The sequence below is a fragment of the Buteo buteo genome, chromosome 14 (genome assembly GCF_964188355.1).
Source record: "Buteo buteo chromosome 14, bButBut1.hap1.1, whole genome shotgun sequence".
Taxonomy (NCBI): domain Eukaryota; kingdom Metazoa; phylum Chordata; class Aves; order Accipitriformes; family Accipitridae; genus Buteo; species Buteo buteo.
In genome coordinates, this window is record NC_134184.1 from 32,084,230 (window position 1) to 32,111,059 (window position 26,830).

A 26,830-nucleotide genomic window follows, 5' to 3' on the forward strand; every position below is an offset into this window, starting at 1 on the left:
ACAATCCATGACATTTGAATGAATTAAAACTTACAGTTTGGGGATCAATCTTCTAGCAGACATTTACAATACATGTAGATCTGCATGACATTAATAGCTAGCCACATATGACAAATTATTTTCCAGTGTAAGATTAGTTTTCAGCTAAATGTACTTCGAAGTTCCCTGGTTACATGTATTTTCATCTTGTGTGTAAAGTAGCATGCTCCATATACACTGACACCTGTAATATTTCCCACTCATGCTGTTAGCCTAATTTCTGACTTAAAGCAAAGCACCCTCCATCCTTAGCTCCTTTAAGGAATTACTAAGAAAAAATTACCTTTTCAGTGGTAAAGTACCCATTTAACATTTCTACCTTGCTTAATTAGAATATTTGAACACCTAAAGCCCTAAATTAAAAAGAAAGAAATCAAATAATCAATTGTAACTGTATCCAAATGCAGTTTTTTACAAACTTAAAATGTATTAAAAATATTATTCCAAAAGTACAAAGCAGTCTTTTCTAAATTTTAGAGTTTATCTCTTGCTTGGTATGTCTAGAGGTACAATCAAAGACAGAAAGGGCAATGGAAGATGACAATGCAGCATGTATATCTGAACACATTTTTGTAGTTTGGTTTTTTGTTTAGTAAGTGCATTAAGATTTCAATCTCTAATGAAGCAAAACACTGAAAAGGTATAACAAACAGCTATAACACCTAAAACAAACCTATTATTCTAGCAAGGAAAGGCAGGCTTTTCAGTATCCGAACAATTATCTGATAACCAAACAGTACTGACTATAGAGATTGTATTGTATTATATCATGCCTTGCTTGTAATATATGAAAAAGCCTCTAAACAGAACCATGTTTTGAAGGAGTACCCAGTATTTTATTTTCTCATATGTTTGAAAAAACTGCAACTCAAAATTTCTGGGACTTGCTTACGTTTTAGACGTTTTTAAAAGAATTTAAAACAATTTTTCCAGCTTCAGTCTGAAAAGCTCCCAAGCAATAGAAAGAATTTTTTCAGATAAAAGAATGCTAGAACAATAAACAAGCACCAGAATTAAATAACACTTTAATGCAGAAGACAACATTCCACAAACTTAGCACAGTTTAATTTTTGTCAAGTCTACGTACAGAAGCTAAATCCTTCAAGAGTGCACAAGATCACCTAGATTAGCTACGGCAGCCTCTCCAGAGTGTACAGTAACGGCAGCACACTTGGAGCACATCCACACAGACAAGCACTAAGGGTATTTTGTTGTCAAGTGGGTTTGGAGAGAAGGGAGATGGAAACGAGCAGGCAGTTAAATGCTGTGAAAATACTGTTATGCAGACAAACTGCATCATGCAGGTACACATTGACAGATGGATTCACTGTAAAGACCTATAACGTATTTCTCTTTTTTCCACAGCAAGTACTTGGCACTGCCATTTTAAGCAAAGAGCAAACATCATTCAACCCCAGTCAGTCTGGCTTTGCTCAAGTACAATTCCTTTTCCCACTATTTGTCTAAGCCATAGCCTATGCTTTGGCAGCTGCAGGGACCAGACCCAGTTTCCAGAGGCCATCTCCACGATCACGTCAACTTTTCTCCCCAGGGCACAGCTACTACACACATCCACCCGCGAAAGAAGCAGTTCCTTCCTGCCTCGGATGAACGGCTGCGCTGTTACGGTAAAACAAGCCAATAGTGGGAGAAGGGACTGAAGCTGGAGGAAGGTCCTGATGTCTTCAGTCAACTGTCCTCTTCCTACCCAGAGGTATCATCACAGATCATGGTGATGAACAAGTCCACATATGCACAAATGTACAGGGAGACATGTTTAGTTATGAGGGTGGCAGACACTGGTCCAGCAGACATCCCCTGTCTTCAGAAAAGGCACAGACTGAAGGAATTGGAATCTTAGTGCAGAACCATCACCACTGTCTGCCGGAGCAAGTTACACGTTTTGTATTAAATCATCTACTGAGAAAGGTAATGTTTCCTTGTCATTAGCAACAAACTACTGTAGTACAAGGCAGGGTTTTCTGATTCTGTTTCTCCTAAAATATGTGGCTAGATTTTCTACATCTCATGCTCAGAAAATTCAGGGAAAGAGCTTTGAAGGGTTTTCCTAAAATATGTTTGATTTAAGAATTGTTATCCACACTGATTCAGCTGGTGATATGTACGTGTTTTTCAAACAAATGATTCAGTATCAGTGGCACTCAACCATGTGTTCTGCAACATCTTGCAATAAAGACGGGTGATCTTTACTTTTAAAGTTCTGTAAAAAAGCCTGTTATATGCAGGCCTCTTGCTGATCCTTTGATTAAAAAAATTATGAAATACCTAGAATAGTTAAGAATTTAGCAAACAAACTCTTTTTATTGAACTTACTGAAAAGAAAATTCTTATTAGGAAATGTCACATTATCCCATTTGTTATTTTCAGGTTTCTTCTGTCAGTAAAAAAATTAAAACTTTTTAAGAGCTCAAACAGTAGATTCTCCCATTTAGGTGTTTCACACCACTGTATTAGCAGATTCACCCACCACTGAATCCTCTGACCTTAAGGAACTGTCCCCATATTTGGAAAGAGAATCTGGTACACCACCATTCCACATTGCTCCCCACAGAAGTATCTACGCTGGCACAGAATGGATGCACCTCAGAGAGCTTCGACTGAAATCCCTCCAAAATACAGAGGGTATGCAAGAGCCATTTACTTCACTGCTATTGTAAGTGGAAACTTAAATAAGGCCAAAGTCGTCTTAATTATGTTGACATTAAATAGATGGCATCCACCCGGAACAAAAGATCACAATATTAAAATGGAAATAATATTAGATCTTCACATACATGTGGGCCACAACCATCATGCACATTATTTCCACCCTCAATATTTTTCCTCACAAAAAGACATTAACCAGAAACAGCTGAAACCACATCATGCATTTTCTAGCTTGAAAGATCTAGAAGTTTTTGGATGCAAAAAGCAAAGTCACACTGGAACAACTGTGGTACTGAACGTATATCCCTGTATAGACGTGTGTGTCTCCAACATACACAATTACATCATTCGGAATGATCAGTGTTTGTCAGGGTTGTGCCTCTACTAGAGTGTAACATAAGGGCTATGGTATCCAGTTACTCCAGAGAGCAAGAATGAAGATGTATCTTGAGATCCTCTTTCAAACATCCTGAAATACCAGGACAGCAGAGGCTAGAATACAGCAATGAATCACAGAATGGTTTGGGTTGGAAGAGACCTTTAAAAGTCTAGTCCAAGCCCCCAACACAATACAGAGAATATAGCTGGAACAAAGTGAGAGACCCACTGTGAGTGACTGAACAGCATCTTCACAGAACAACAGGAATGAGCTGCACAGCCTTCAGCAGCCGAACCACTGGAAAATCACCTTCCACACACACCAGGCAGTAAGTCTAGAGCATGTCAGTGGACAAAGCACTGAATTATTCCATGCCACTTCACCCGAAGAACTTCAGAAAGACTACCTGCCTGTAACCATTATTCAATACACACTTCATGTTTATTCACAGTGACCGCACTTCTATACAAGTACCATTAGCTGAAATAACTTCCCTGAATAGGATTTAGAGGGGCATGCACAAATTCTCTCTGCCTGTGGCTACAGAATTGGCGATCAAAACTTTTTTTAAAGTTCTTCCAATTCCCTAGAAATCTTTCAGGGACTTGGACAAAGAAGAAAGGAGGGCAGGTTGTAAATGAACACATCATTACAGAAGAACAGTAACAGAACAGTAGCTTGTCTCTCTCCTTCAAGCAATTGTCCATGTACATTGATGCAGTGGGTATCTCCAAACAGTACTCCTCACAAAAACTCCATTAACCTGGAAGAGAGTCCCATGAATCCCTAAATGAACAGACACTGAAGGACTATTTCTAATGGCAGCAACATGCTGAGAGGTGAAATAAAATGGAGCTCCAACCAACTGTTCTGCAGCTATCAGGAATGGAGATATCCCACTGGGAGACCACCGATCGTGAAGATGGTAACAAAGGAAATACATTTCAAATTCTGGCCCATCAGATATACATAATCTAGGTTTAAATTCCATTGTGGGACAGGGTGTCTTGACACGAGCAAAATGGCATCAGACTAATTAGAAATCTTAGCATAGTAAGACTGAGTAACACTGAAAAGCCTTCCATTTGTAGCTGCACGCTAAAGATAGCCAAAATAAATACCATAACTGAACTAACCAAGAGCCTAGTTCTCTCTCATTCCAGCAAGCAAGTTAATAGCTCCTTAGACAGCCTTTTATACCTGCATACACAACTATCCAATTCCTTTGGCAACATGAGTATACCTAAGAGAATGCTTCCTAATGTTAATCAAAGTAAGTATGAGTAAGCATGTATATTCTAATGCCAAGATATTCTACCCTCCTTAAGAGAGCAAGCTGAACTTCACAGGACATAACTGACAGCAGGTTGACACTAGAATTTCTGCAAATGCAGGCAACATCTTCAGGCAGTCAGTCATATGGCGCAATGGGTTCCAGAAAAAACAACCTTAGCCAGGGAAAGTAAGAGTGAGCAAGAATGTTCCTGTAGCTGTTTGCAGATGGTTGGGCTGAAAAACAACTGTCAAGAACATATATAGAGGAGCTTCCACAGCAGCCTGAAGCAAAGAGGCTAGCACTTATTGAGAAGCACTAAAAATTTCTTACTAAGGAAATGCTATTCTTATTAGTATTTCTTATGAAGTCAAAGTGTTCATGGAACCTAAGTCCAGTCCTAAACTCTAGTCCTAAAAGGTGGCTCTAAGGCTATTTGAAACAGCTCTGTCCATTTGCAAAAGCATCCAATTCCTGGACAGCTAAACCACAGTATAAAGTAATTTGTTAGACCAATCACTCCCCTGCATAAGGTAAAAGAACACGATTTGCAGCTTGACATAACCTTAAAATGTTTGCATTTTGTCACACTGTGACAAACTCAAAAGTTTTTGCCTAAATCATAGCACCAGCCTCTTCTGCAGGCTCCTGTGGTGAAAATGGAGACAAATGAGCGTACCTGGATACAGCTGTCCTGTTCAAAGCCTGGTGAGAGAGCCCTTTGAAAAGGATAGGCATCGAACTGGAATCCCTGATTAAGGGTAAGACCGTGTCACCAGCAAAACTAAGCAGGTCTCCTTCAAAGGGAAAGATCCTCAACCACTGCCTGAACTATGCGTGCTATGTACAATAAAGTCTGAAATAAAGCTGCTGTGACAGCAGCTGACTGCTGGTTGTAAGCATGTCGATGTTCTGGTACGCTACAACAGTCTACAAAGGTTTCCATATGAACAAAAGGTATGTGGACATATATGCCAGGGAAAAATGCCAAATGGTTAGAAATAACAGTAATGATACCATGAGTGCACTTCCTTGTCCAGTGTGATAATATATGAAGAGTTTTTGATGACAGATACCCATCGTGTGCTTCACTGACAGTGGGAATGTCAGGCTGCATGAACAGTAAATATGTAAATCCTGCAGACCCCAGTACTTCTTGTTTATGTTCTTGGAAGGTGGCCACAGGTTTAAAAAAAAATGCTTATCAATGCAAATGAGTTTCAAAGGCAACATGATTAACAGTAGAAGAATCCTTGTAAGCAATGAGGATGTCCATCAAGCTCTACGCTGCATTCCACTTAGCACTATAGGACATGGCCAATAGGATACTCTACTGGAGCTGTGAAAGGTGTTAAATACAAATTTATACATGCTTTTCAGCATTTGACACATGGGAAAACTCTTTGAAGAGTCTCAATTCCCTTGGTAAACTTCACAATCAACAGGGAAAAGAAATAAACAAGAAAATCTTTGCCCTCAGGTGACAAACATCATTATGAAATGCTTATTCAGGTCAGGGCAAGGTTTAGGAACTCAGCAGCTAGTAGGAAGAAGTTATTTTGGCATGAAAGTTAAGGCATTTATGTTTGAGTCCTCTGGGGACAAAGAGCAGAACTTCAAGAACATCTCAACATGGGGAACCAGAGTGCTAGCCAGCATTAGGTATACTCACAGCTGACCACAAGCAGCTCTTTCCTCTGCTCTGACATCCTAGGAAAGACTAAAGGATCAGACCAGTGATGGAGGTAGATTCAGGTTGTCTGGACATCCCTTTTAAACTACCACTGCTGTGACAGACTGAGCTGAACTTCTAGGTTTCACTTACATGTAATCTCCAATTTTGGTTTTGGGGGCTGAGAGCACCTGCTACAGTCCATCATGAAGAAAAAAGAAAATGCCTACCACTCCAACCTCTTCCTGCTACAGGGATGCTCTGAAAACCTTTACTGAATATCCTCTTAATGAAAGTTTCCTTAGGTGGGCTATCTAGCCTGAGTGAATATCTAGTAACAGCTCTTGGATACGAACCTGGGGAAAGATTCAATTTCTCTAATGATTGGGAAAGAACCATTAGCTGGCTCTACTCACTGCCTCAGAACTCATTAACACCTAGAAAGATTTTTAAAAACCCTGTAAACAGGCTGAACAGGTCAATCTGATGATCCTACAATCCATGGATATAAAAATTATATCCTACACGCTTAGTGAACTAGGTCCCTTGCATCCAAAGGCAGTCAAACAGATTCCAAGACACTTCTTCAGATAAAGAGCATAGCTACGGATATGCAGTTAGAAGACAAAGGCAATTTTCCTACATTTGAGTTCTGCTAACACACCTTTGTGACAACAGACAGCAGTCACTATGTTCCTGTTTGGCTAGTGCACATCTTTCTCAGAAGGTGAGCAGGTTGACTATAAGTAGACACATACATATACACCAGTGTGCGGCCCAACAGCCCCAAGCACAGATTGCAAAGACTGAGGCTTGTTAAGTTAGGCAAAAGTATGTTCTTACTAAAATGGATTCAAGCAAGCCTCCAAGGAATTTCTTCATAGCCCTTTTCAACTAAGTTTCCAGAAGAATACATTAGGAATATAATTTTCCTTCTAGGGTCTTTTTTTTTTTTTTTTTTTTTTTTTGGCGGGGGGGGTGGGGGGTGGGGGTGGGGAATCAGTCAAGGCAGATTAGATGCAAGTTCTTTCCCAAGAATTTGTGCTGCTAATACTGGATAGGGGAGCCTCCAGAAGAACATACTAATAGTGCTTCAGTCTCCCTATGATCGTAGCTGTTTCTCTGAAGTTGGTGGACTTATGCCTAGAAAAATGTACTTTACAGTCAATGAAAAGCTATATGTTCACATTGAACTGGAAAAGACGGGTAAATGAAGCAAGTTTTACTATCCTGAACCTGAAAATGTGGAATATTTTTTTTCTTTTGCATTCTCAGACCTCCTGAGAATCAGAAAAAGGTTTTTCCCACACTGGCTCTCCCAGCAACATGAAGACAGATCCCTTTCTTCAAGGCTTGCTACATTATTTAGGAACTATTGTGGACATCAGCAATCTTATTTAAGAAAGATCAGAGTAGGGACAACAAGTACACTATGCCAGAGAAACAGGTTAAAAAGACTTATGCCCCTGGCTCCTTAATCCACCACTTGTTTAGCAAATAATTGCTTTGCCTTGCATCAAACTTAATTGGCAATTAAGGCTTTCATGAGCTCATGTCTATGAGCTGAGCTCTCAGAGGCAGCTGAGTTTGCCAAGAAAGTAAAAAATAAACCTTGTGAGACATCCTGGAAGTTCTTAGGGTTCCAGTTAGTTAGCAGGCCTGCTAAGGTTAGGAGTGTTAAGGCTTTCTTTGAAGGGTGCCATCTAACTCAATGACCATAGCATTGACTCAGCTAAGGACTACCTTTCTTAAAGCACACAAGCAGCCCAAGTCAAGCTTCCTCCTCATAGAAAGCCAAGTGCCTAGAACCAAAGGATCTCTCACAGCAATGGAGCTACAGGCTTCATTTAGATGTGGAACCTTAAACTGAATCCTAACCATTACTCATCCACCCCACTCCCCTTCAGAATAAGACTAATCAGCTAGGTTAACCAATTAATTCCAGGGTCCCTGTTGCTAACACAGCACCCTTCAGGTTTCTGTGATGCTGAAATTAAGTGATAAACATTCTAAATCAGACTTTGCCATGAGACTATACTGAGAAGTTTAAATTCTAAATCCTGAGATATTCTCCATCACCAAAACTGACATCATTGTCTTGTCTGTCTGGAAAGAGAGATGGCTACTTTTTAAGCTCTTAGGTCTACTGCTGCACTAACAGTATAGCCAGAGACCAAGACCATCTTTCCAGAAATGTAGTAGGTCCATTCCCAAAACATGTAAAACACATATTCTGCAAGGCCAATATGGAATCAGAAAAGGGCACCTGACCATCAGTGGTGTCATCTGACTGGCTCATGGTGCCAACCATGCCTCACCTCGGCCAGGATTCTGCCAGACAACTGCTACCCTTTTATGTCAGAGGCAGCTTTGACAGCTCAACTCCTAAACAAATAATAAGTGATTGGGAAAAGAAAAGAGTAGTTTCCTTCTGAGTAAGAGCTGTGGTGTGAAGATAGTGAATAGAGATAATATATTCCTGAAACACAGAATGTGTTGCAAATGCACCTTGATGTCTGTAATCTCAAAAGAATAAACACCTCACACTAATGCATGCAGAAATTGTTTACTACTGTTCAAAGCTGTGAATTTTTTTTTTATTTATTCCATCTTACAAAACAGAGATGTAAGCAACTTCATCAGATCCATTCATTTAATATTTATACACACGTTGATTCAAAAGACAAACCCATGACTATGTAGTGCTTCAACTGTACAGATCAAGAATATGCTCAATTTGCCTGTTTTCTTCAAAAGCTAGGTGTACACTCAGCATCTGGATAGGTGGGAGAAAGGGAAGATACCTCTCTGTTTTGAAGAGGCACTGGTGGATTACTAAGGTCATGCCAACACATATTTCCTGAATTTTGCATACTCATGCTATGGTAGCAGTGTTAGCTGTAAAGATGAAGACATATTACAGCTTATCCCTTCTACTGCTGGAGCTTAATAAAATATGTCCCTTTGCATTTCAGTCCCAATTCTGTACCAGAAGCAACCTCACATCTACCACAGAATTCCCACAGCAAACCAGTTGGCCACCAGCACCAGTTCAGTTGCTGCAAACCAACAACTTGGACACATGCTCAATCTCTTATTAAAGCAGATTTCTTCTGGCCTCTGCAGTGGAAGATGTTCAGCAAACACTCCAGAAGAACACAACTTCCTGCATTTAAGAGTTCTGCAGCTGCTCTTCACTCTTGATTTACAGTCTGACCTACATCCAGCACTTAGGCTTCTCTAAATGTGTAACTGATCTTTGCATGTGCAGTTTTCAGTGAAAAGTCACTAGCAGCTCATAGGCTTCCTCTTCATCATTTTCACTCATGTATTACTGGCACATACAAGATTCCTTCCACACAGAACAATCCATTCCCTTGTCTTAAGTATATTACTTGCTCCCCACCATGCTTCTGGCACCATGGCCTTGAAATTGTGACCTGTTACAAAAACCAATTATGAGAATTAAATTAAAATTCAAATTCTCACTTTGCACTGCAAAGCTCTCTCCAAAGATTGTACTGGAATGCTCGTACGCAGTCTCAGTTTAGCAAGCTGTATGCAGATACGCTGCAGTAGCTAAGCCATCTTTCACAGCATTGCTTTGCTAGCAGGCATAGGCTGCCCAAGTGGTATGAATGACTTCCCAGTAGATTTCACAGTTATACAGCAAGTTCTACACTGAATTAACACAGTAGCTCTGAACAGAGAGGGCCTCTAACATGTCAGCATAAACTTCAACTGCTGATAATTCAGATATCAAAATTAATCACCTGAATCTCATTTTATGAAAAAACTGGGTAATTTCATTTTTCACTCAGTACTTGCCACTGTATATAAAAGTAGTTTTCTCCACACCTCAGTCATCTGCCAGTACTCATGAGGCCATAGCCAGCTTAAGCTACACAACAGTCAGACATCTTCAGCTAGTTTCTTTGATTAGGAAAATATGAAAACATTAAAGAATTTTTAGATGACACATCATGTTCATGTAAGTACTAAGATTTTTTTTTTCCTAGTCATCTGGGTCCAATTAGGTTTCTTCAAGTAATTCTTATAGTCTCAGGATGAATCTTGCGTGTATTTTTTTTTATTTTGTAATGAGATACAGAAGGTTTTCTATAAGACCTGAAAAACCAAAAAAGTATCTTTTTTTTTTTTAGGAAGAGCAGAAGGATCCCAGGAAAATACTGGCACAAGAGTTTTGATAGGTCTTACACAATCAGGTGATAAGTGCAGATGAAATTTCTTAAAACGAAGTCAAGCTGATTTCTATCAACATAACTTCTATTTACAACCCCTTCACAACCCATTCACTTTCATTTTAGCAAGACTTTTGTCTTCTCCCTGTTCGCAACTAATGAAAAAAAATTTAGATGAAATTGGGTGGGTGTGCAGTCCTAAGCAGGCACCACTCAGACTGTCGATGATTCAACTGGCAAACTGGAGATATGCATCAAATGGGAGACCCAAAAGAGCTTGGCCTATATCTAGAACATTCAAAGCACACACTTCCCTCAAGTCATTAACAAAAATATTAGAAACATGGGCGATACCAAGCTGGGGAGGCCTTGAAACATACTGTGGAGCAGAATGGGAATTCAAATTAAGAAAGTCTGGAAAAAGCAGATGCAATTCAAAAGACAAGAAGCAATCATGTTTAAAACTTCTGCATTTATTTAACTATGCAGATAGAGAACACAAACAACTACCCTTGCTTTGTAGTACTGTAGGAAGTGTCCAAAGCATGTAACGGATCACAGACTGAGTGCCTGTCAACAACATACTCGAAATAAACAGGAATACTATGTTAAGAATTGTTTTTCACTGTCCCATTTAAACCTCAGTTGTGGCCTGCATCCTTCCAGACTTCCATATTTCCAGAAAGATACAGGCAATTTGGATCTGAGGAACAGCAACAAGTCAAAACTAGGAAACAGAATGTTCAAGGAAAGGGTGAAAAACTGAATTTGTCTCAACAGGACAAAACTAAAGGGGCCAGTATCAGTCCTCAAATATACTGAAGGTACCCAAAGGCAGATGAAAGTTTACCCCTTCTCTTTATACAGATAGCCAAAGAGTAGTTCAGCTTGTGAAAGCATCCTCCAGCAGCAAGTCTTCAAGGTGCCTAGAAAGGCTGTTGGAAGAGTTACAAATGATGCGGGTGTTGTGGTTTAACCCCAGCCAGCAAATAAGCACCACACAGCCGTTCTGTCACTGCCCTCCTCAGCTAGACAGGAGAGAGAAAATATAGCAAAAGGCTCATGGGTCGAGATAAGGACAGGGAGAGATCAATCACCAATTACTATCGCGGGCAGACTCGACTTGGGGAAAATTAATTTATTGCAAATCAGATCAGAGTAGGGTAATGAGAAATAAAACCAAGTCTTAAAACACCTTCCCCCCAACCCTCCCTTCTTCGTGGGCTCAACTCCACTCCCAAATTCTCCACCTCCTTCACCCAGTGGCACAGGGGGACAGGGAATGGGGGTTGGGGTCAATTCATCACACGTTGTCTATGCCACTCCTTCCTCCTCAGGGGGAGGACTCCTCACTCTTCCCCTGCTCCACCCTGGGGTCCCTCCCACAGTAGACAGTCCTCCACAAACTTCAGTAGCACACTGCTCCCCACGGGGTCACAAGTCCTGCCAGCAAACCTGCTCCCATGTGGGCTCCTCTCTCCATGGGTCCACAGGTTTTGCCAGGAGCCTGCTCCAGCGTGGGCTTCCCACGGGGTCACAGCCTCCTTCGGGCATCCCCCTGCTCTGGCGTGGGGTTCTCCCCGGGCTGCAGGTGGCTATCTGCTCCCCCGTAGATCTCCCTGGGCTGCAGGGGAATCTCTGCTCCAGCGCCTGGAGCACCTCCTCCCCTCCTTCTTCACCGACCTGGGGGTCTGCAGCATTGTTTCTCTTACATGTTCTCACTCCTCTCTCTGGCTGCAGTTTCTGTGCCCTGCAACTTTTTTTTCCTTCTTAAATACCTTATCCCAGAGGCACTACCACTATTGCTGATGGGCTCCGCCTTGGCCAGCAGCGGGTCCGTCTCGGAGCCGGCTGGCATTGGCTCTATTGGACATGGGGGAAGCTTCTAGCAGCTTCTCACAGAAGCTGCACCTGTAGGGCCTCCACTACCAAAACCTTGCCACACAGGCCCAGTACAGAGGGTGTAACAAATGCCGTATTTAGGCAGAGCACTGAACAAGATCACCTCTTCTGCTCATGAACTTCCCAGCTATATTGGCATTTACCCAATATAACCAAAATCTGACCCTAAAATTAACTCCCTCTACAGCACAGAAGCAGCAATTTCCAGAAAACAAAATAAAAGAACATCCACACTTCCTAAATGCTAAAACTCTCCCTTTTCCCATTCAGAGACTTCAAACATTTGAACAGCTGACAGTTTCACTGTAATAATATGAGAAATGGTACAGACACTGAATATGGATTATTTCCAAGCAATACACTGGAGTGAAGCAGTACTGTTCTGCTGTACTGAGCTTAATGAGTTGGAGAGTAAAACTAACATTAGAATCCACAGTTAGTAATCTACAAATTTACAACTTTTCTATGTAAGTTTGGGGCCATAAAACAAAGCTTACAACAAAATATTTAGCTAACACACCAGAGCATTATTAGCAAAGTAACACAGTTGATAAACAAAAGCAAACTCACCTTCCGCAATTCAATTGTAACTTCATTTCTGTGTCTTCTCATAGTCTGTAAATAAAAAATAAAAAATATTTGTATGTAAAGAAAGTAGTATTCTGTTTTGGAATCAGTTGTTTCTAGGTTAAAAGTGCAGTTATTCATCAAAAGATAAGGAGAACAGTGTGCATATTTTATAACTCAATCTTTCCTAGCAATGTGCAGAAGTTATTTGGGGGTCAGGGGGAGGGGGGTGCTGGGGTTGGGTTTTCTTGTTTTTTTAAGATTATCCACTTTACAGAAAGCTTTGTCATAAACCACAGTAAGTATCCCAAAGGCACAAAACATTGACCTCCCCATGCAGTTTCACTGGAATGACTCTCCAGGTGTTTATATATGCACACCAGAAGAAGCAGTAAATACACATTAGACTGTCTCATATTCACATATGATCACATTCACAACCTAAACACGTAATCTATGCCAGTTACCTGGCCAAAATCAACCACAAGTGACAGAAGATGGCTGAGCTCAATAGAAACAAGACAAATTAGGCTTGTGGCAAAAGGAAACAACAAAGTGCAGTGATACTGAGTCTATTTAGAATCTATAGCCTAAACAATGTAAAGGAAAACCAGCCCATCAACATCTCAGCTCCTTAAAGGTACTGGGCACACAGGATGCATTCCCTACAATGCTGCTATACCTCTTAGCTAAGAGACATCAAAAGATTGAAAAAGAACAATTTTAGCCTACTGAAGGCAATCTCCCTAGGTTCATTTTACAATCAGTGGAAAAGACATGTACCATCAGAATGCAATTCAGAGAAAATCAGGACTGGATAACTACTGGCAGCCTAGAAAGATCATCCACACTAACTAAAATTAGCCTTTTAAAATACTTCCTATGTCCTATCCTTGCTACTGACCTTCACTGCTGCTATCACATTCCTTTTGAGTTAGGACAAATAACTTCCCTGAGCTAAAAAATATCAGTGAAGACCAGCAGTACACAGAAAACACCAGCACTCCCCATCAGCCATCTAAGGAAACACCAAACACACTAAAGCTCAAACACAGATAAATGAAATGAGCAGACTTCACACCATGAATCTATACAGGACATAATTTCAGTGCTTAGAACATTATCTTAGTTTCACTGTTCTCAACCAGTTTGCATAGCAGTATTCATTTAATTATCTTAGGTTGACTTGAGAGTAAAGAAGATTTGTCTTCCTGTCCACTGCTTGATTAACCAACTCAGAGACACAATTCTCCTTTTATATCTACAAGTATGAACTATACTACTTTAAACAATGCAAGTCCTCATTACAGTAAGAAGACACTAGCACTACAGCATGTACTAGAACTACACTCCCCCCCCCCCCCTCATTATTTTGCTAAACCATTTGATTCTTGTGATCATCTGAGCCTGCTGCAAAAGCTCAGTTTGATAGGACTGGATTGCTGGGGAATGGGAGGGCATTGAGTAAGTAGGGAATGGACAAATGAAGAACCTGAAAAGTCATTGCATGCAACTAGCAAGACCAGTCATTCAAGTTTCTCATTCAAATATAAAATTCTAATAGAACAGTCTTAACTGTGTCAAATTTAAGGGCACTAAACAGCCTAAAAATGTTTTTCAATACTTCTCCCCCATGATAACTCTGCATTTCAATGGAAAAATGTAGTTAGATGAAGCTGTCTTAGCCTTCTGCTGTAAAACCTCCTTTTCTTGATCATTCTGAATGTGCTAGACACCAAAGTTCTTTACGGAACTTTCCACTAGTAACACTGCCCCACCTCCCCCTAAAATCTAATCTTTTATTCCTACTTATCTTAAATTTTAAGGGGTACCCCATCTCGACAAATCAGTTAACTTGAGTGTCCATTAGCATTTTCTCCCCAAAATCCAGTATTGTATGTGCCAATTTGAAATCTCAGTGATTTAATTGATGCAAGGCACAATTTACTTCTAAATTTGCTCCCCAGTTACAATTTACTCCTACATTTTTTTCATTTATCTATGTGATAATACTCTAGAATATTTTCTACTGAGCAGAAAAATCAGACCAAATCTGAAGCTCTTCAGAGGACAGCCATAACATTTGCCACCTATCATTCTTCTGGGAGCAAGACAGATTTAAGAAAGACTATATGCTGTGTTCAACAGTTCAGCAGCTTAATATTTTTGGTTTAGAAAAAAAAAAAAATATACAGTGCAGTCCCAGGCAAGGCATTACTATTCATTTCATCAATTTACTCTAAAACCTCCTCTAACAATGCTTTGACTAAAGACAGTTACTCAGAGCCATGCATCCATAAAGGCCCTACTGGGAAGACTCTAAGCTTCTTTCTAAAGGCAAATAATTCACTCAGATTTTCAATTAGGGTTTTTTCTTTGTTTCATACTTCCATTATTTCAGCCCCACTGATCCTACACTATTACAATTCTGTCTCAATATTTTTTTTACTAGTTTTTTTGCTTTTATCAAGCTGATCTTCAAAATATTTGACTATTCCATTATGGTTTTACATTTCATGTGCAAGAATCACCCATCTTTTCCTCATTTAGAGCGCTATCATTCTTTAGAATTCTCCAAAAAATATTATTAACTATGTGGACATTTTTGCTGACTAGTAGCATACATTTTCTGAGCTTTAATACTCTTAAGGCAATCTCCATACTACCTGGGGTTTACCCTTTTAGCTGTTCTTTTGTATCTCCTTTTAAACTTATTATATGTAGTTTCTCTTTCAAAGCAGCTCTGGTACATCTTCTATTTTTCCTTCCTCCTTTGAAAGGCAGAAGAGGCAGTACGCACCACTAAGCCCAGAGCTGCTTCTCCATTCACAGAGCAAGCAGGTTGATAACTGGAGCTATCACTTAGACTTAACTTCACAGAACTGATGAGTGTTATCTGGCCCCCACTGAACTAAGGGCTTCCGGTCTTGCAGAGTCTCCTGCTGGCACAGCATCTTTAAAAATTCAGCATGTCGGGGTCGCCAGGATCATCCAACAATCAGCAATACTGCGTTAGGGCTAGCATCTTCCCACAAGCATATTGGACTGAAGTTCCCAAAGAGCCTATGGTGCATTCTGGCAGTTAAACTTGGTTGCCTGCCATGGTCAGATCACGACTAGTGCTCTCAGCTAGATGTATGCTGACATTATTTCTAACCTGACACTTCATGTCCCCAACATACGAGATGACCATTGTATATATTTAAGACCATGGATTCCACTTCATACACGTCATGAAAAAGACACGTATGCACTTGACATTGGCCTGATTTCTTAGTTTTATCCCTGCTAATTAATTGGAATTTGTTCAGACTGTTGCCCATCTTGATTTTCTCCTCTTTACCACAGGAGCTGATACACTAGTGACGGACTGCTCTATGATAGACCTCAATGTCTGCAGTTTGGCTACCCCTGCATTGAGAGACCATACCCTTAAGACCAAACACATGCTTCAACCTCATTTGACTACAGGAAATGCAGGTATACATATAGCACCATGCTGTATACTGGACTCTCTTGCTGGGCTTTTGCAAGCTTTATTTTAAAACTTGCAGACTGATAGGCATAATTTCTAATCTTATCTGTTGGAGGGGGAGAGTTGGGAAAGCTTAGATTTTATTCCCCCAAAACCAAACTGAAGTGATCCAGTTTATTTTTTGTCCTGATTTGGCATTGCTTAAAAGGTAGATATTTAACGCTTGTGTTTCAGATGAAGCATTTTAGAAATCCAGCAGGTTATCAGCACCTTCCTACAGCCTCAGAAGAAGTAAACATACTATAATCCAATAGCATATAAAAGAAGTGGTCTTAAACACCACTGCAAGCCTCCATTTAAGGAAGCATTACCACTGTAAGCAGAACACCACAGTTTTATACTACCTGCAAGCTCCAGCATGTAGGGAACTGATAGGCATTTACAAGAGATTTATACAGCAGTAGAAAGGTTAAACATTTTCCCCAGCTAACATAGGTCAGCTAAAACAGAGAGAAGAGACAAAGTTATTCTGCAAGTTAACCCCATGGATTCATTACCAGCTTTCAGGCTGGGAGGACAACCATCTGCTAAAGCCTGTATATGCAAAACTAATTGAAGCCTAGTGAGATGTTACCAAAGGATCTAATACAGTGTTCGACATCCACAGCATCTGACTATGGTCACTTCTCAGCTTAATGTACTCAAACAAGCCACTTCATGTCACAATGAAACACAGCACATCTCAAAACTGAAGACAAATCTGAACTGTTTCACTGAATAAAAAAAAAAAAAAAAAATCAGACTCCAAATCTCAGAAAGGGAAAACTTGGCATAGGCAAAATCCCACAAATCACAGAAATTATAACAGTTTATTCCTGCAGAATCTGAACTGTGAGGCCGCTCCTAAACACAAGGGTATTAAGGCACCACACGCAAGGCGCAGAAAGTAAAGGAGTAACTATCAGTCAGCATGTACTATTAAGAAACAGGAACATACAACACTTACCAAGTTGTGCTACATTACATCTCCATTGTTACACATGACTCAAGTCAGACTTAAGTTCCTAATGCTTTTGTAACAAGAGATTTCTTCCCCCCAGTTCACCGTCTGTGAAGAACAATTACTTACCACTGTGTTTGACAGGCTGACATAACCACAGTAATGCACCAAGTACTGTAAGCCTTGTAACAAGTCAAAAAGTAGATGTTCAGCAGTATTTCTAATTTCAAGTTCTTCGGCAGTTTGTTATTTTATAAAATAAACCAGAAAAAAAACCCCAAAGATGTACTAGATGCTGTTAGATAAATCAGTGTTCTCGCTTCTACCCTGAATTTCTGAATATTCTTCCAACACCAGATACAAAGCGTTACATGCCAAGACTCTCTGCAACACCTTCCATTTAAAAGAAAAACAATCCCTAGTTCCCTCAAAGTATCAAAACTGAAATTAATTTCATATGCCAATAAAGAAAATCACTACACACATTAGGGCTGGTGTGTTAAGGGCCGCAAGGGAACCTTGTTTCACACACAAATATGCTAAGCTGACAAAAGACAAGAGATTTAAGAGACACTAGACCTAGAAAACAAAGCAAGCCTCAAGTCAATGCCCAAAATAAGGCTTCAAAGAATCCCACAGTCCCTGTAAAACTGCCTTTGACACACTCAGTGGGCAGAAGCTACACAGAATACAGCCATCCTCACCATATCAGTGTTTCAGCTCTGGTATCTCTCTTCCAACAAGCCACTGACAAGAAACTCAAAGCTCAGTTTCAGAGCCACCTGTGGAGAAGGGAAATGTCTTCCTGATTTTTCAGCTGATACTTGGTTTATGACAGAACACAAAACCATATATAAAACTCTTGATATCAAAAAGCAATGGCTAAAGATAATCCTGTGAAACTCTGAATTATCAGTATAACAGTAACCCTGATCACCAGGACATTCAAAGAATTATTTTTAAGTGACTGGATGTTTGGGACCCTCTGGCTCAGCCACGCATACTTCACAAGTACCGTTTGTGAAACCCCATACAAAAGTGCACAAGATCCTCACTACGTGTTAAAGAGCAAGTACCACTGCTGTAACACTCCTGCTTGATGTCTTAAGTCGGCCCATGCACACTTTCCTGCCAAACAAAAAAAGATTACTTTGAAGTTTTGAATAGCATTGACATTCTAAGGAGAGAATTAAGTCTAGCGAGCTTCTCCGGCTTCTTCAGCCTTTAACATAAAAAACATTTACCTGCATAATACATTAAACTACTTGCAAAGGCAACTAATGTAACTTCTGTAAATGAAAAAAAAAAATAAATAATCAAGGAATCCCAACATCAATCAGCTGTACCTGTCTAACATACATCAGAACAAGATAACATTTTCCAAAACCCTCTGTAGCAAATATATAATGTAGTGTGTTTTTCCGGGCAGGGGGCAACACGGACCCAAAACCCTACCAAAGTTATACAAGACTACAAGATGAAAATTCAGGCTAATTCACAAAGACAAAATCACATCTGAGACAAAGCAGCCAGAATAGTCCTTCTACTTATGAAAGAATGATTTAAAATATTGGTACTACTTTATGCAAGTTATTTCTCATTCACAACGAAATATCGGAACGAGTCTTAGGGTTTCTGTTAATTTGAAATCTCTACTTCATATCTGAAAAATCAATCTTAATTGATTATAAGCACTTTAAAGTCCCTTAAGTATATCGCTTTCAGAGACAAGAAATTCTGGATACTTGATAAGATTACTTCATCCCCAGTTACGGTACAAATCAGAAACCCAAAACTATTTAAATGTGTGAATGATACAACTAGTGAGAAGCTCAAGTCATTACACTCCCTTTGTTAAGCTGGGATAAAGATTTCTTAAATGAAATTAAAAATGAAGTTACATGTACAAGGTGTTTAATAACATTACATTCTCTGTACAGAAAAAAATAATCAAATGCTGCAACAGTAAGTGGTAGGAATTTTAAATATTTTAACCATTTCTAGTTATACCAATTGTGTCAGAAGGAAGATTAAAGCATAACCATCATTTAATGACTAAAAACCTACCTACCATTGTAACAACGAGATCTGGAGCTCAGTGTGGTGCTCACCCAGACTAGCCACCTCATTAAGTGGGATACCTGAGGAGTGTCATCTTTTAATCAACACATTTACACCAATTCCACTGCAACAGGAGCAAGTCCAGAAAACATCAGAGATGGAGAGGCAGGAAACAGATGTTTTTATGCCAGCCAGCATATCAATATTGCCAGCGCGGCTGGCCTGCCAGCTGCCCCACAAGCAGCTAGCTGGCTATCCCTGCTCTCCTGCACGCCAACCAACATGCATCCACCTCTAGCTAGCCCATGGAAGTGGGAAAGCCAGGCTCACCTTGACAAGAGAAACACCACACACCGGTATCAGTTTTGACTATTCTGTGGATACAAAAGATAATGTTTTCAGGAACTTCAGTAAGATGTGCATTTAGTTGCTTTTGAAAGTTCAGCTATTAAGTCAAAAAGAGAGAACAAATTCACTGACTGATTCTAACTTCTCTGCATCTACAAACTTCATTAAAAGGTAACTGGACATTTAAATTCTTTATTTCTGCTCTTGCCTCTCAACATTACAGGAACTGGTCTCAGAAAACCAGAAGATACATGCTTACAGGAAAGATCTACCCTGAATACATAGCTGGGATAGTAAAGTAGCTTGATTAAACATACAGGGTACCCAAAGAGCTTAGCATTTGCAAGTCAATTCCAGACTACTTCCACCTGCCTAACTGAAAGAAAAAAACTGGACCAGTTCCAACAGCTGGATTGGATTTAACTAATATCTCCTCTCTTGCATATGAGCATACCCTAGAGTATAGTTTAAATACTTTACAACATAGGTGTGGGAGCAATACAGTGAAAGGAGAAGGTGTTTGCATCGATGAAGTAAACACTGTTCTTCCCTAGAAATTGCTTTACTAGCCCTTTTTCCTTACTCCTTCTCTGACACCTTTTAACAAGCATGAAATACTGCAATGCACATGAAAATGCAGAAGCCTGGGTTTGGGCAGAAGAAAAAAAATTTCAAGGGCTTGTTTGTATACAACAGTTGAGATGATTAGGGTTGTCAGATGCCTATCTTTGGTTAACATTAGAAGTTAAATATTCCATATTAACCATAGGACTATTATTTGTTAGTATGTGTAAAGTTGAGGCTTAGAGTGATGATATTGTTCTACTTGTTTTGGTACAGCAGGCTTCAGCCAAAAAGAGAGACAAAGGGACACTGATAGAAGGTGATACTGCTGCTGTTCTACCTGTTCACACTTTCAAAGTGCATATAGCTTATTCCAAGAATTGCAAGCAAATCACAATACACAAAGGAAAAATTCTGGGACTTCTAAATCAAAATTCTGGGACAGCATCACAATGGTCTAAATGCAACAACTTAATCACAACTGAAAGAACTAAACCCAATGACACTGTGCACACTGATCCTCTCTATTTCTTTAGGACATGCAAAAAGATTTGACATCCATGCCAAACTGAAACAAATGTTTAGTCAAAATTAACCCTTCCTGCTAGGTTTATTCCTTTAGTTACAAGCATCATGGATTATTACCCAGCCTTTTTTTCCCCCCAGTGTATGTTCTAGGCAGGCTCTTCTTCCCCACACCCATTTTTGATATTTACCTAATTACCAAGTATTCCCATAAAGCTCCAAACTGTCCTTCTAAGAAAAACAGTGATTTTTTTTCAGTCATATAGACTACAAAGTTAGAACAACTTCACCTCTGGCTTTGTTATCATAGCTCCATATTAAATTATGCTGACCCAGTTAGAAATGCAGGCAGGGGGCATGGATTCCACAATACAACAGATCTACCAAAGCAGCCAAATACACTTACGATGTGCCTGTACCCTGACCTGAGACTCCACAATAGTCTTATTTCATTTGATTACTTTTTGACCTGAAAGGTATTTGCTCCTCTTTTAGGGAAACATTCTATTATTTTGCAGAAAGTATTAGAACTTGGTTCAGATTCTCTGTGTGCTGCAGAACCTTAATACTATAAAGTTTCCTTTTGGCTTGTAACCTTTAACGCAGTAGTAGGTACATTAGAAGCAGAGTGCAGTATTTACGTTACTGTATTTTATGCCACAATCTGTCTGGGACTTGTGTTCCTCAGGGTTAAAAAAGGCCACTGAATGAAAACTAGTTCTTTTGCAGTTGGAGCTGCCACATTTTACTTTTTTTTTTTTTAATTAAATCCCCAGTTTGGGGCCCCTAAAATGAATACCAGCTGGTTTTTGTTAGTCAGTCTGTGGCAAGATAATTCAAGTATCTGAACCTAGCTAGTCTCAGCAAACTGGATGCATGAGATATCCGCTGTGACTCTTACTTAGTGATGGGTAATGACTCACTGAAGTCAGACATGCCATGCCAATATGAAAAGCCACAAGCCTCCAATTATTGTTGCTCATGGTGCTGACTCACCTGAAAGCCCTATGGAAGCAAAGCTGCCCATCCACATTATCTACTTCTACTGCTCCAAAAGATGTTGGCAGAAAAGCAATTGCTAAGTTTCTTTCTTACCAGCTCTTTTGTAAGCATGTTCTTTGAGGTCCTGATATCCTCTCTGCATTTGTTTAACCTGCATGTCGAGCTACTACCAGCAAAGAAGTGAGATGTGAGCACTCATGTTCTAATTTCCATATACCAATTACCCAGTTTACAAGTACAGACATATCAATCCTCAGGAGACTGGACCTGAAGCAATTTAGTTGGCTGCATTCAATACAAACTGCACCAATATTGAAGGACACAAAGCAGTCCAGAATACAGTCAGCATGTTATCTGCTGTTTTAATACAGAATAAAAGAAGAGGTGGAATTCTCTATTCAACATCAAAACTCAACTGGGGGAAGGAAGACAGAAAAAGCTAGTAGATATCCAGTTACTGCTGTTGTGTGAATCAAGGACATTACACCTAGTCAAAAGTTTTACAGCATTTCCATTCAGATGTAGATCTTAGCATTGTTAATCACACCTTCAGTGACATCAGACCAAAGACCCCAATGAAGCCATATGGGCTCCACCTTTAGTCAAACTGAAGTTTCCAGGTAATCCCACAGCACCCCAAGCTAACTCATCACTGCACAACAGTTGGTCTCTGCAGACCAACAGGCAGGCAGCAAGAATCACCAACTAATTCAAAGTACTCGTTTTGTTGTGTGGTCCTAACAGGGCAAGGAACCTGTCCATGCAGTGTTGCAAAGAGCAGTGATGCAGCCACTGCTATCTCCACTTTGACAAGGGCCAACCTTGAAGAACTTAAGCGTAGAGTTTGGTCATTTATGCCTCAGCCCAAAAGAAACTACTGATCTGAAGGATACCTGTATCAAGTATTTCTCCTTTTCCTGTACTTTTTGGAAACAGAAGGGCATACTGCATTTTACAATGATGCCAGCCCTGCCTTATCTGAATACTGTGATATGGCAAATAAGCACCAAGAACAGTGGATAACCAAGACAGCCTAATTACAAGTGATTCCTATTCATACTTTTTTAAAAAGTTAGAAGATTAAGGCTTCTTGACACACTCTAAATACATACAAGGATTTGAAATTTTATACATTTGTGTGTTACAGGAATCTGCTTTTGCCAGTATACAGATTTCTATTCAGATGTGTGAACACTAAAAAGATATTTGTTATTTTCCTGTATTGCACCAATAGTGTAGCAGATGCTTTAGAATCTCCTAGAAACAGGAGTTTATCCTGCCCTTGAGGGAGAACAAGCAAGGCACCAACCTAACTCCTTGGTCTCTCAAAGACATGACACCACCTCTGTCCTCTCTTACAATTCCTAAGGAAGTGTCCCTCCCCTTCTCTTACCAAGGAGGGAAAGAACAGTGACCTGTCTATTCAAGCAGAACAGTTGATTGCCATTGCAAAAGAAAAGGAGTCTCTTTCCTCTTCTATAGTCTAGAAGACCCCAATTCAGATGTATAGCTTCAGTTTTTTCTAACAGATTTTACCAGAAACCAAATCCACCACTTTTAATGTCATACTTCACAGCCAAAATACCATCTTTGCTTGTGTACAGGACACGAAAACAGCACAGCAAAAGTAAAATGACTGTTCATGGTAACTAGGTACAAACATCAGACTAAAATTTTGATCTTTAGATCAGCATAGAGATTTAAATAAATTCTTTTTAAAGTAAAAGCTTTTATAAAATTGTAGATAACCACTTTCAAGAATCTAATTACAAAGTGAAGTGTTTGGTCAGAAAGGCCTCACAGACTTCTGGGGCAAATGCCACAGATGACCAGACATTCTTAAGATTGCCAAATATTTATACTAGTTTCCCCTAGGAAGAAAAAAAAAAAAAAGAAAAAAAGAGAAAACCTACTAGGCTAAATAGTAGCCAGATACCCTCTTGTGCAATCTGTGTTTGAACAAAGACACTCCCTTTCCAGATACTTAAAGTCTTCAACTGTGATAAAGTACCTCAGACAATCATTCTATGATGTATTTATAAGCACCTCCCTGTGAAGTGAGGGAAAAAAGTCCTATTATTCCATCTATAAAATTGGAAAAAATAATTGCAATTTATGTACATTCACAGGGTGCCATGAAAAAAAACAACAAATCAAGTCCCTAGAGAGCTAGACTATATTCAACCACAGCAAGCTTTTTTGGTATAATATTACATGGCTCAAATGAAATCAGATTTTTTTTTTCTATTTTTTGAAAGATATAATCAAAAGGCAAAAAAAGATTAAACATGTGCTAGCTGCCTAATTAAATCTATGAAGAGATCATTCTACTCAAGATGCAAGAGAAAACAACAAACCCAGCTGACAACCCAGGAAGAAGATGGAGCATTAGGAATTAGAAAATACACTCCAGCAACATCCCACGATCTTTTATGAACCCTGTCAGCAACTCTTCTGATTTAATCATTTCAGTATCATGAATTCTAGATGCTTCTACCTCACTTTTTAACATGACATAAGCCCTGATTCCATGTTTCTGCCATTTGAACATTCTAGGTATCATACTTCTCTCCTTGAGAGAAACCTTCAGTTTCTCAAAATTCCAATTTATACATCCTTCCATAAAAAGGGTATCGGCTAGCCCTACAAAGTTGCTTAGACCACCAAGAGTGGTGTGGTTTTGATGGACAAGAACCAATAAGAATTCCTTTGAACCTCACAGCTATTGGGCCCACCAAAACACAGGTTACACTGAGCACAGAGGTATAGTGGGCCATACCCCTATCGGCAATGGGCATGGGAAGAGGGTACTGCCAGATTCTGAACTGCCACTGGCAGCGTGTGATGGGCTCAAAGGTGCAGTCTCATTGATTGCCTGCATCAGAGCTCCTTAAACGTCTCTTCTTGTCTGGAAGGTTGCTCTTCACTGCTGTTCATTCAGTGTTATGAACACTACCCGTTACAAGCCTACGTTCTTCTTGCATGCCCGACAAACAGTGGTTAACAGGATCCTGCTGACTCCTAGCAGGGCTCTCTCATTTCAGGATTCTATCTTGATGTGGAAAGCCTTCTATATCTGGCTGCAAGTCAGATTTTTGGTGCAGAGAAATCACTACCACTGACTTTGTATCTAACATTTGTGTGCATGAAATGAAGTAAGAGACCCTGATGCCAAAAAGCTGCATGCAAAGACAATATCTGCCAGTTAGGGTGACCTTAGCTTACCTGAGAGACAGACACAATGTCTCTCTGTGTAGTATCATCAACTTTCTGACTTACACTGTAGTTGACTAAGAAAAGGCAAAGGACTAGGACGTCCTGAGAACTGCAAACCTGAAATCTCACACTGCACCTGGCCAGGAATCCCTTATTACATCTCTGAAAACCTGGGCACAAGTCACCCTAGCACCCTGTCTGACCACCTTCTCCTCATGCAGACGAGCTTTGACTATGTTCCACATCAGCAAGTTTGCAATGGGGCTTGAGCACTCATTAAAATACATTTCCATCAAGGCTAACAAGTCAAACTATGAGAAAGCCATTTCTCCAAGTTGATTTTGCAAATCACCTATTCTACCACTACATCCAAAGTCGACCTGTTACTGAATCTGACAACAACCAAGGTTAACAATGCACAAGAAGAGATCCTCAGCTGGTCAGACATGTCAGAATATGAGGCAAATGAGTCATTCAGTAATAGGTCTTCGAATGGGGAAGACATTAGTTTTGCCTCCTGTTCTGCAGCCATTCGTACAGTATATATTCCTATTTTGTACCCGTTGTGTTTATTAAACACACACACACAAAACCACATTTAAAACTGACTGTAACATTTGCTCAACCTGAGAAAGAAGACGATTGTCAGCTGACCCAGAAGAAATGATATGGAGCTTCCCCAGCAGATTTAAGGGTGTCAGTCTGACTGTGAAGGGATAACAATCCAACAGTTAAATATCACTAGACAAGATATACCCTCTCCCCTCCACACTGACCTCTTTGAGCCAGCACTGGTCTTCTCCAGACATGAAGGGCTGGCTCAGGAAGCTAAGGGAGCAGAAAATTAAAGAAACATGAACAGCTTTGCAACTAGTTCACTCCAAGGCTCAGACAGTTCTGATGCAGGACTAACTTTTTGGAAGAAACTAGCTCTTTTGACTACCCATGTCAAATTTTGTGAAATGGAATGCAAAGCCCACAGCTTCTGCTATTACAGAAGTAATCAGGAATGCCAATTCAGTATCAGAGTTTCACAGTGCTGGGTATTTTGGAAACAATTGATAAACTCTATTCTTGGAAAATATATAGGTTTTACATTTCTTTTTCATTTCAAGCGAGTTCACTTGGCAATTTGTCTTTACTGCTCGATGGCATGCCCCATCAGCTTCAACAAGTTCATTGCCTCTTCTAGCCTAATCTTATAAATTAGATGCCTCATTCCACTTCCAATCCCACAATAAATACAAATCTGATCAGTCACTTGTAGCTCGTACGTTCTCCTAATCACTGTCTTTTCAGATAACACAGTTTTATAAGACAAAACGTCCTGCCTGGATTTGTGCTGGAACTGCACAAATATTATGAAAGCCTCAAAGAACTTATGTAAAAATAGTTAAAGAGCTCTTAAAACTAGTAAGACAGTTACAATGCTAACAATTTTGACAGTTTACAAGTTAAAAATCAATCCTTTAATAGAAGAAGCTTTAGAGATAACAGTGCAACTGCTGTAGTGTTAGAAATACACAAGAATGAAGAAAAACAAATTCTGCAATTACAGGAAGATTAGCAGAAGGCTTGGTATATCACAACAACAAACAGCAATAATTGGGCCTCAATACAGCAAGCACAGATCCCAATCAGCTTATGAAGATTACGTTCATCATGAGATGCCATCTCCAAATTGTTTTCTCCACAGGTATTTCTGGAATAAACAATGACTTCCTAAGGTATCTGCATCTTTAAACATTTTTAAAATGCAACACATTGAATTGATTTTGAATCTCACAAGGAAAATACAAGGCAGCATATCTAAGTGGACTTATTAGGTGTTTGTTTTCTGCCAATAGTCACAAACATTTCACAGCATTGTACTATTTACTTGCAGACTAACTAAAGTTTGGAGAGTTCTGTAGCAATAGCAAATGAGGAGGATTCCCA

General features: G+C 39.7%; 1 protein-coding gene across 1 annotated transcript in view; it reads right to left on the reverse strand.

Moving 5' to 3' along the window:
- The window catches only part of KPNA3 (karyopherin subunit alpha 3), a 52,969-nt gene that overhangs the window by 20,485 nt on the left and 5,654 nt on the right, over positions 1-26,830 (reverse strand). Inside the window, exon 2 of the mRNA XM_075046258.1 lies at positions 12,705-12,749. Coding sequence (XP_074902359.1) covers positions 12,705-12,749 — 45 coding nt within the window. The remainder of the gene's footprint in view (positions 1-12,704; positions 12,750-26,830) is intronic.